An 11,473-nucleotide genomic window follows, 5' to 3' on the forward strand; every position below is an offset into this window, starting at 1 on the left:
TTAGAATTGCCGCTACTCTGGGAAATTATCTAAATCTGAACAGCCTTGTTGAAGTCTGTCACTGAAGTCTGTATGTTGGGGGATTGGATTCAGCTCTGGGACATGAAGGCCCACTCTTCCAGATGATAATATCTAAATATGAAAGTGACCTACTTACCAGACTGAAGCTTTCACTTCGTAACTGCAATACAATCTCTCTATGCTTAGCAGCTTTAGAGCAGCTCCTGTGTTCAAAACATCAAAATGACCTGACACACCCGAGGTGTCAAGGATAGTATATGTAGTACCTTTAATTTGGACTAGATAAACCATCAGTTACAGTTTGATATCCAGAACTGAATTCCATTACCTTTGTTTGCACAGACTACCAATTTTATGAAAAGGTTCTTATCAATGAGCTGGTTCTTGATCTTCCCATTTAGTCAAAAAGCAGCGTAATTTTGGTAATAAGTTGTGTCCAAAAAAACAGATCAGTTTGGTAAACAGTGCAGTTTACTTGGAATTCTAGTTACTCTTCAGTCATGTTAGTTGTAATTGCACAAAGGTCACAAGCAGCAGAAAATTAAGATTTAATAACAAAAATAGACATTTTAAGAAATTGCTTTTTTAAAAAAAACACCATTTATTTTCATAACAGCTTTACTCTGAGCAAGTTCTCTGTGTGAACAATGTTGTTAAAAGAGCCTCTATACTTTCCAAAGAACTTGAATGTGTAAGTGCATAGCAGGATCATCAATTTGGTTACAACACTGGTTGAAAAAGACAGCAGCACCAGGATGAGGCAAAGCCTGAACTATTTCATATCCCTAGAGAAGAGTTTCTATCTCATCCAGTCATCTGTTTAATAGACTGTCAATGAGTTTTCTAAGATCATATAGAAACGCTATCTCATTGAGACCCAAATGGATTAGCTACTGCCATGTTACTAATTTGGGAAGATTTTGCTTAATCAGAGACCCTAGGATGTTCACAATCTATTAATGACAAAATCCTCGCTTCTTCCTGAGATTCTTGATATTTTTCATTATGATTGCTTTCTTCATGCACTGACAAGGAAGGATTTTGATTAGCTTTTTTTGATGCTGTGGAGTTACAAATCTCAAACACACTTAGTCTGCTTGCTGCATTATCCGAGTACGCTGCCACCATCTTTTCTTGTGAACTTTCTGAACTGGCAAGTGGCAACCTTTCACTCCGTGAGAATAGGTAGCCTGAACAATCCAACCCTGATACACTTGAAGGTTGTAAGATCTCAGCCTTCCCTTGCAGGAACTGATCTATATCTGCAATCTCTTTTGAAGCTTCTAGTTCGAGTGATTTGTGGCGCTCCTTTTGTTGTAATGTATTTCCGGTGCAACTGTTTGCTCCACAGTTCTGTTCTAGGGGAAAACCTAAGTTAAAAAACACAAAACTTCAGTTTACATGCATGCTTTTCAAAACAGACAAAAAGGAAAGTGTTTTATAAAATACTTATTTCATAAAAGTTATATACCACCTGATTGTGGTATATAATTGTGGTATATGCTACCCATATAAAAAATTAAGCTGTTTAAATATAATATTAAGCATTAAGTAGTATAATAGAATAAATAGTTTATAAACAAACAGCTTCTACTTTGGCAACAGATTTTTTTAAAAAAATCTACTTGGCAGTGTTAACATTTATCCCTGAAAGTAGCCAGGTGGTGGAGTATTTACCAATAATAAATACTTGCATTATATCACATTTCCTTCCAATATAGGTTGAGAGCTAAACAAAGGTATAGTTAGTTTTGTATGCCCAATGGGGCTTTAAGCTTGTGTTTCTAAAACAGTAGTATTGACATTCATTTAGGGAAATCTGGATTCAAATCACCAATAAAGGGGGAAAAAACACCTTTGGAAAACCTATGCATTAAGTACCTTGGCAAGAAAGGAGAATGCAAGTGTGAAGGATACAGCAAATTTTTAGCTAAGTTTCCTTCCTCTCTCTCTCCCTACTCAACATTATTTTTAGATTTATACCACTACAATTTAAAGGGTCATTGTATTATTTCAGCTTCCTAGCTATTTACACGTAATTTTATCTTCAGGAGAGAATGGAGATATTAGAATTCACATACCACTACCTTCATATGCAGGACTTCTTTCCTTTATTTCACCATGACTTGAACTGATAGTCACACTTTCTAACAAATTTTCAGCTCTGATCTTTTTTGCAAATGGCAACATTTCATCTGAACCCTGTTGAGAGAGAAAGTAAACTTACTAGCCTATTTATCAAACATCAACTTTTTGTAATTATTCCAGTATTTTAAAAGCTCTGTTCATTTGGCAGCACTTTGTGACACACAAGAATCCAAGTGAATTAACTTATGCCCAAAAAGTATTGTTTGCTTTATTACCGTATTTTTCGCCCTATAGGACGCACTTTTTCCCCTCCAAAAATGAAGGGGAAATGTGTGTGCGTCCTATGGGGTGAATGCCGGGCTCCCGAGGGCTGTGCAGAGCTGCCTGCATTCCGAAGCCTGGGGTGCGCTGAAGAGCAAGCCTGGGGAGACCGGCGCAACTTCCCACCGGGCTCCCTAGGTTTGCAGATAGCAGGCTGTTCTCGGGGCTGGGGTCAGGGGAAGCTCGGGGGAAATATATATTTTTTCTTTATTCCCCCCCCCCCCAAAAAAACTAGGTGTGTCCTATGGGGTGGTGCACCCTATGGGGCGAAAAATACGGTATATAAAGACCAATTTTGTATGGAAGATGAAATATGCAACAGCTTCTTTTCAGCAAGACATATACAAGCAAAAAAGCACAAGAAAAATTAAATATACTACAAGGTTTGTACAGTATTATTGATGTGGCAGAATTCACCTATTTTATACCTCAGTTACTCGTTTCTGTCCCAGAATCTCTGTACATACACGTGCATCAGCAATTTTAATACACTCGGGTGAAGATTCTATTGTTTGAACCATTTGCATTTCAAGATCACTGCCTATAAGTCCTAGAGATTCAGCCACCTATGAAAGATGAGACACAATATTTTTGTCCTAGACCAGTAATACATAATTTATTCACAGTAAATTTCATTATTTCAAAATTCTTATTTACAGGCGGTAAGTCAGCAGGGCAGGTACCTGCTTTCATTATTTCGAGGATGGTTTTATTAGACCTTACCAAGTCTTCTTTGTTAATATTTTGAGTATCATGTTTGTAAATAAAGCTGCATTAGCGGAAAATTATTTAACTATGGTGGTGATAGTTTTTTACTCCAAGGTAATATATTTGATCTTAGCAAGTAGGCCTAAAAGCAAAAGATAGAAGCGCAAATATAGAATAAGATGTACTTAATTTCTGCTTATCTTCAGTATTTGCTATTTATCTTCACACTCCTTTTTTTAAAGAAAATGTTTTCAGTTTCACCTGCTGCACTCAGTTTAGCTACTGGATCTTGATTCACAGCCACACATGGAACTACCCAACATACCTTTGGGTTTTTTATTGCCAGAGGGTTGTTTAATTCAGGAGTACTCAAATAGTCTTGGCACATTTTCTTTACTATAGTGTACAGCTCTTCAAATTCCCGGTATACTTCTGGAAAAAGTGCTTTTGTTGGATTATTTTTTTTTACCTGTTTGGGAACAAAAGCTACATGAATATCAGCAAATTCACAATCACGTGCTATAAGTATCATTCAAGCCTATTATAATGCAAACAAGTGACAGGTGATTAAAGGCAGAAAGCACTATTTGAACATCTCCAGCAAGTCCCCTATCGTGACCACATTGGTTTGGATCAGAGGTGTCAGTCCATCCAGTTGTCATTGGCTTAAATTGATCTTACGTTAAACAGAGTCTGGAGAAGTAGGGACTGTGGAGTTAAGAAAACTAGACAACAGAGGCTGTAGTTCAAGGTCCAGAAAGATTACGTTAAGAACCATAACTCCTATCTACCTGTTATGAGAAAAATATCTCACTGGAATAACTTACTGTACTAATCTATATTTCCATAAAGGGTGAAAAAAAATTGTTGACTTTCCCCTAAACTGTAACTTCAAATAGCGTAGGGAAAGTGATGTGTCCCACTTCTTCAATCTTCCACCATGCAATTCCTTGTACTCCTCCTGGTTAATCCGGTTTCATCCAATTTTTGTTCATACCCGCATGAGAGACTCAAGTTTAAAGAGTTTGACTATAGGAAATTAAATCCACATTTGCAGATAGTGTAAAATGCACAAAATAAATGAATAATAAATACTAAGTTTGCAAGATGTATCTTACCTTCATCAATAGGAATTCAGATACAGTAACAAGTGTTGTAAAGCGTGGAAGAGCCAGCTCCATAAAATCTTCATTGGCACATTGCTGAAGCAGCTATTAAAGACCATAATAATTTCTTTAGAGAAGCCATAAAGTCAAATCGCTAAAACGCCAAGTCTAAATACATGAAAATGAACAAAGAAAAATGCATGATATCTGAGCAATTTATTATAGAAAACAGATAAATCACTGAGAAGTGTCAATGTTAGGAGACAGTTCTTAGAGTCATTGCCAAAATAAATTCAATTTTAAAATCCCAGCAGTTATATCTAGGGGCCACCTCACACAACATTCTTCCTGCATGGAGATGATCAAAACTAATGCAGAAAACATGTACAACTTGTGTGAAGCACACACAATTGCATTATTTTTCCATGGGCAGACACTTTATCCAAGTTTTCAAGAGAGCCTCTCCAAAGCCTCATTTACTACATGAAAGGCTAGTTACAAAGTAGAATCTTAGCTGGCAGATTCTGAAAGAAAAAATAGTAAGTCTTTCACCAGATAACTAAATAAGTTGTAGGAGTTTTAAATGGTTGAATCTGCATAAATGGTCGCATTTGTATAAATCGCTTTGATGAGAAAGGCATGCTTCCTCTTAGATGAAGCAGCAGGCACCCTTAGAAACATTTCCTCCTGCTTGAAGAGAAAGGGATAGTTCTTATAAGATAGCATCAGCCATTTTATACTTATATCAAAAGTAATTTCAGGAATATGTGTTGTCCAACTGAGACACCATTTCAGGTTATCAAAACATTTTAAATGGATGAGTCTAACTAACGGATGGGGAATCTTTGTCAATCCTGGAGCAGCATTTCCTCATGAGCAACATTCTTGAAGCCATGCACCAATGGTGGCAAGGGCGGCTGGCAAAAGTGGTTAAGATTTTTTACTTTGTACTGTAGGATCTCTTTCCAACTACACAAAAGTCATAGGTTTCAACACACATGCACACACATCTCTCTCCGTTCAAGTAAGTAAGTAAGTAAGTACTATTAAGGTGCAACAACACATTCCAACTAGGCAAAGTCACTCAAGGAGGGTGAGGAGACGGACTGGTGTGAATCCAGAGGGACAGATAGTTCAGAAGTGGGGAAACGTCCAGGCCTCTCTAGGTTCACAATCCTAAGTATTTTTACCAAGGTGTAAGTCCCACTGAGCTCACTGAGACCCAATTCTCAGTAAACATGCTTAAGATTGTACAGTGGTGCCTCGCAAGACGAAAAGAATCCGTTCCGCGAGTCTCTTCGTCTAGCGGTTTCTTCGTCTTGCAAAGCAAGCCCATTGACGGCTTAGCGGATTAGCGCTATTAGCGGCTTAGAAAAAGGGGGGGAGGGGAAAAAACACGCAGGAACTCGCAAGACATTTTCGTCTTGCGAAGCAAGCCCATAGGAAATTCGTTTTGCGAAGCGCCTCCAAAACGGAAAACCCTTTCGTCTAGCGAGTTTTCTGTCTTGCGAGGTACCACTGCATTGTGAGCACTGTAGCCCAATGGAGAAACTATCACTAGACAAGCGAGCATGAACAATTGTGATAAGGAACCATACCTCTTTTAGCCTAGCTTTCCTTCTAAATATACTGTGGTGCTCTGCTGACATATTATTAAGACACTTGGAAGAGAACTGACTGCGTCTGCTATATCTTCCAGAATACCTTGATCTTTCAGCTGTCTTTGGTCGGCCACACCTTCTTGGTTGTCGGGGTCTTCCAGGACCCAAATACAATAAATCGGTGTTTTGATGTTCTATTAACTTTCCATCTTCTGTAGATGTAGAAGACTTTAAAAAATGTTCATAAGAATGCTTTAAACAGTTTTGACTTTATGTATTAATTGTTCAGTTTGGAATCATTATACTAACATTATCCTATAAAAGCTAGTTAAAAGGCACATATATTTCCCACATCTCACTTCAAGACAAGGAAGATGGCAAATTCCTTCTCTCCTACCTTTAATGCACCGTGATGTCACATCATTATGGTGTGCACATGCTGCTAACTTTGCTATTTTAGGATTTATTTTCACATAACCATTCCAGAAACAAGGACTACCTACATTCTGACACAGTAAGGAGCACACTAAGGAGCAGTAAGGCAAAACAATGGTGCCTCTGGAATTACTGCAGCTGGTAAGCGGTTTTCATTTGCTTGTTACTTGCAAGGAAGCTTCAAAATGAATCTTGCAATTCAGAAGGAGTAAAGCAACGAGACTACTTAGCAACACTTTTACACCAGTTACCTTATCTATCCAGTAATCATGACCAGTAATTCATAGTATTTGAAGATCTTTTAAGACATCCATGTATCAATACAGTACTGTATTGCTTTCATGTGACAAATGCCATTCATGAAAAGGATTTTTTGTATGGTATGCTTCCCCATTACATTGATTAGAAATTGCCTTTAGAATAGATTGTCCATTAAATACTTAAACGTTACCAGCAGCCTCTATCCCAGACTAATTCCCTCTTCATATTGCAGGGAGAAGAATGGCATACACCTGTTTTTCTCCTAACTTTAATGAGCTACTAGCTTTCAGAATTAGAAGCATCAATAGTGCAGTTGTTTAAAATATTCCAGCAATGCCATTCAGTGAAGCCTATTGTATAGATTCCTGTAGCCATGAACTTGATTTAGATAAGTGGCCAAGGGAGATCCAGCTTGCTATGGAAAGGCAGAGGGCATGAGCTGACCATTCCCTGGATAATTTGAAATAGAACTATATATATTTCTCTTACCTGTTGCTTATTCTCTATAGGAAGATTATTTTTCAAGTCTACAGCTGATCCAATTTCATTTATTAAAGGGACACTAATTGGTGGTGGTGAAAGCATCTGATGCACACTTTCACAACTTGTCTGCCCAGTACACTGCAGCAACTGTCTATTTATAGGAGAAGATTGTGAAGATTCTTCCTGCCTATGAGCCGGATTAAGTTTATAATGTCGTGCTAATCCTCCTTTTCCTATGTAGGATTTTTCACAGCTTTGACATTTAAACAATTTTGGCTTCAGGTCATAGTTCAAGGGACCAAATAACGAGCACACTTCCTTCTCCTTGCCGCCTCCTTCATCGTCTTCTAGACTTAGCTCAACATAGTCATCAGAATCAGACTGGTGACAGTCAGCCAAGTCTTTAGTTTTAATGAATTTGTAATCCTTAGCTTTATATTTGGGAGGCCTTGAAATCCGCCCAGAACGAGTTTTCACTTTTAGAGATTTTTTAACTCTGTATTTGTACTTCTTCTCATGGTATGTGAGTGAATTTGCTGAACAAGATGGGGTGCGAGTAACATTTGGAGAATCTGAAGCAGCTGTTGCAACAGATATGTTTTTCTGTCCATTGACAGCGAGGCCATTGAGTAGTTCATGTGTTATCTTGCCTGAGGAAACTTGTCCTAGAGGATGTAAAGGTCTCTGCAGAAGCAGCTGAAGGGTAGGTTCAGAAGATTTATATAACAAAAATTGCTGTGGTCTAGGCACTGTAGCAATATGTGGGTTAATAACACTGAGTGCTACAATCCTGGAATTTTTCTCAAGTGGCTGATTCATAGTTACATTTTTTGATTTTTGAATTGCTGCAAGAGACAGCTCTGATCTTTCTTTCTCTTTTTTCTGTTCTGGCTGTACTTGGACACAGATGGTTTCCAATGTCTGTAAGTAAAAATAAAGCTTGTTTAAGCACAGAGTCATATAAGGTTTTCTATACATTCTTGAAAATGAAACTGATCTAGATCACCACACACTAGTTTTTAAAAGTCTATTTTAATCCAAGTAAACACAGTCAAGATTGGTCGGAATTGTAGCACAATTGACTTTAAAAAAAACAACAAAACTCTAGCTTGCATACTCCTGAAACTACTATTATACACGTTTATCTACTTGTCATATCGTTGTAAAGATTAAAGTTAAGGTTTTATGGGGAGTGGAGTAAATTTTTAATAGTGACCTGAAGGAGATCAAGGGCAGGAAGGGGAGAAATCATGTGGCTTTAACTGCTAACTGACCTGCTATTGTTAAACACATGACTGGGTAAAAGTCTGGTGTGGTTAGTTGGTGTTTCATCCATGGGAAATTGACAGGATTTGTGAAAGTTGGGAATCTCTGTTCACTTCTTTATGGTACACCCCTCAGTTCAGCAGAGGGAGCAGATGCTTGTACAACTTTAGAAGGGGTTAGAAAGAAGTAGTGGAGGGGGGGGAGGGAGAGCAGGGTGTCCTGGGCATGATGTGGGGCTGGAGGGTGTCGGAGCTAAGCAAGTTTTGGTGATGTTCCCCAATGAAGTTCCCAACTTTGGGGAAGCTCCACCCCAGGCGAGGTTGTGATGGGTAAGCACTGCTTACCTTGCTCTCTGGTAAATCTACTGCTTCAAAGGCATACCTGCTTTGTACACAGGAGATCCAGAATTTCTTTTCCTACCAAAACACCTTACGTTTCCAGTGCTCTCTCTGCCAATCAGAGGACACTAAACCATTCGCCCCCATGTAAAGCAGCACTTTGGTGACCCTATATTAATTTATTATTATAGCTATATACCACCCTACAGCCAAAGATCCCAGAGTGGCTTACAACATAAAAACACCAAATACTTAACAATACTGTAGTAATAACAACAACAATAATAATAATACATATTTGGTGTTTTTATGTTGTAAGCCGCTCTGGGATCACCTTATTAAAAGCGGTATATAAATTTATTAAATAAATAAATAAATAAATAAATAGCAGCAGCCCTCCGCCCCGCAAGAAGCGATTTAACCATTCTACGACTTAAGCATCAGCGATCCCCCTCAGGAAAAATCCCCACATAAACCCCGCAGGCTTATTTCTTATACCTTGGGCGGCAGGAGCCTGGCGGGGACACGGGGCACCTTCTGCAGCCGCTGCGGCGCGTCGTGCGGGATACAGGACACCGGCGGGTCCGCCGAAGTCGAGGCGGAAGTCGCCGAGCAGAAGCCCCGAGCCGGGAAGGGGGGATGAGAAGGCGCGAGGCCGTCGTCCTGGGCTACTGGAGAAGAGGCTTCCCGCCCTTGAGGCGATGCTGCAGCCCCGGCGATACGGGGGCCCACGGGCCTCCCCGTTTGCTTCCCAAGGGGCAAGGTCTCGCCCGGCTGCTGTAGGCCGAGCGCCGAGTCCGGGTCTACAAGCCCGCTCGCCTCAGAGGCCGCCATCTTAGCGAGTAGCTGCTGTCAGGGGAGACGGTTGGAAGTCTCCCTAAGCCCCGCCCCTACCGCGCGCATGAGGAACACACAGCGCCGGACCAATAGGAATCGGGCTCGGCTGTTTGGGGAACGGGACGACAGCGAAGGGGTGGAGTGGGGAGGAGGAGCAAGAGTTAGAGCGTCGCGGTGGGAGCCGAGCGGGGTCAAATTAGCTTCAAAAGCGTTTAGTCGCTTCCCTAGAGTCCTAGTGCCCTCTTCGAACCCCTCGTATGCTCGCTCATCTCCTTGACGCGAACTCGGTGGGCACATTCTGGATTTCGGGCAAATGGGAATAAATAAAATCGCAACTTAATTATGCCTGCAGGGGCCGTGTTTTGTTTGCAATATCCAAGGGGGAAGCTTTAAATTCATTATTATCATTATTATTATTATTATTATTTTAATGGAAGGTATTGCCAAAGTCGAGGTTCTAAACGCCGAGCAGATTAAATAGATTGACAAAACACGAGTATTCTGACTTTTGTCTCCAAAGCGATCTGTTAGAAATGCCTGTACTGTACGGAAATGTGCACAGCCCCTCCGCAGAATGAAGCCTGGGTGGTTTTCACTTAACGGGGTGGAGCGCAGGTTTCTGTTTTTGTTGCTGTACTTAAAAATAAATGTAAGTCAAGCTTTTTTCCCCTTAAAATCCTAAACATAAAAAAGAAAAGAGTTTTTCAACATCGTATAACCGTCGCCTTTTTTGCTGTTTTCAAAATGAACAAATTTGCTTTTTTCTAAGCGACATTTTACGGCAACGGAGCATTTGTTTGTTTTGCTTTGTGGCGGACGAAGATTTTATTGGAAAAAGGTAAAAGGCTTCCTTGTGGCCCGTACGGGGATCGAACCCGCGACCTTGGCGTTATTAGCACCACGCTCTAACCAACTGAGCTAACCGGCCACTGGGAGAACATTTTGCCTTGGCTTTCTTTCTGCTACTCGGTGACTCAACTTTGACGATTGGAATGTGTATACAATATGAATGGCTGTGCTTCTGGAGTTGCATGTCGTTTCTTTGAATCACAAATGTGTGTTTCACTGTAAAACGAAGCAGATCTGCATGCTGTTCAAAAGTGATCCATTTGAGAGTGTGAGAAAAATTGTAGCTGCGGTTATGAAAAAGGGCTGCTTCGTTTAATGACTGTCTAATGGCTATTTATTACATACAGAGCATCGACTACACGAGTCAACACTATGCTTTGCCTTTTTTAGCAGCTAGAGAAAAGGGTTATGAGCAAACGATGTAACAGCTGGTAGATTTTCAGAGCTGGATACACCTTCCAATTCTGGATTTTCAAAATCTGTTGTCTTATTACGCGGAGCAGTTGCGGAGATATCTAGCGATCTGGGACACAGTATTCGAGCTGCAGTTATTCACAGGCAAGTGACACCCCTGCAATCCCAGTTCTGTACTGGAAGTGGCGACTTTTGCAAGAGCGACTCAACCAGCATGTTCTTTCTTTCCTTTTGAATGCCTGTCACGTCAACTCCCACTCCAAAATAATTACTTTACTGTAATTCTGACAGTGGGTGGTGGTTGGTTTTGGTAACATAGCTCCTTTTCAAAACAACTATATTTTGCTTAACTATGTTCAAGATGTGTCTTCGTGGAGCAGGAGATGCTTACTCGGAAGTAAGCCTCGCTGAGTGCAATGGAACTTGCCCGCATTTATAGCTCCTTGAGTAATTCTACCTGGTGCCCCTTACAGTTCAAACTTAAGCATGCTTACAGGGAAGTTCGACGGCGACTTACTCCCAGATAAGCTTACTCTCCTTCATTTGATCATTCTAAAGCAGAGGCTGCATCTGTCACGGAGTGTGATTCCCGCATTGCCGAGCGGGGTTGGACTAGATGACCTTTGGGGCGCCCCTTCCGACTCGGCTCAGGTTCTAGGCTCTCCCGTGACTGCGCATGTGCAAGGATCGCCCGAGGGGCGGGGGTGGGTGGGGTTTCATAGGGCGAGGCGACTGAGGATGCGCG

At 40.7% G+C, this 11,473-nt stretch overlaps 1 protein-coding gene across 4 annotated transcripts; it reads right to left on the reverse strand.

The window, feature by feature from the left end:
* Positions 1-265: 265 nt before the first annotated feature.
* ZNF839 (zinc finger protein 839) lies at positions 266-9,508 on the reverse strand. 4 transcript variants are annotated; one of them, XM_081860177.1, is made up of 8 exons: positions 9,127-9,506; positions 7,031-7,945; positions 5,843-6,073; positions 4,257-4,349; positions 3,464-3,607; positions 2,859-2,996; positions 2,109-2,223; positions 266-1,391 (listed from the first exon to the last, which is right to left on the reverse strand). In XM_081860177.1, exons 1-8 carry the CDS (start codon positions 9,460-9,462, stop codon positions 946-948), a joined length of 2,418 nt encoding a protein of 805 aa, XP_081716303.1. In that variant the 5' UTR covers positions 9,463-9,506; the 3' UTR covers positions 266-945. The 4 variants fall into 4 exon arrangements, with proteins under 4 accessions (XP_081716303.1, XP_081716302.1, XP_081716304.1 ...); XM_081860176.1 differs by having other exon boundaries at positions 2,103-2,223; XM_081860178.1 differs by lacking the exon at positions 2,859-2,996 and having other exon boundaries at positions 2,103-2,223; positions 9,127-9,508.
* Between the last annotated feature and the right edge of the window lie 1,965 nt (positions 9,509-11,473).

This window comes from Podarcis erhardii, assembly GCF_964252035.2.
Source record: "Podarcis erhardii genome assembly, chromosome: 1".
In the NCBI taxonomy this organism is placed as follows: Eukaryota; Metazoa; Chordata; class Lepidosauria; order Squamata; family Lacertidae; genus Podarcis; species Podarcis erhardii.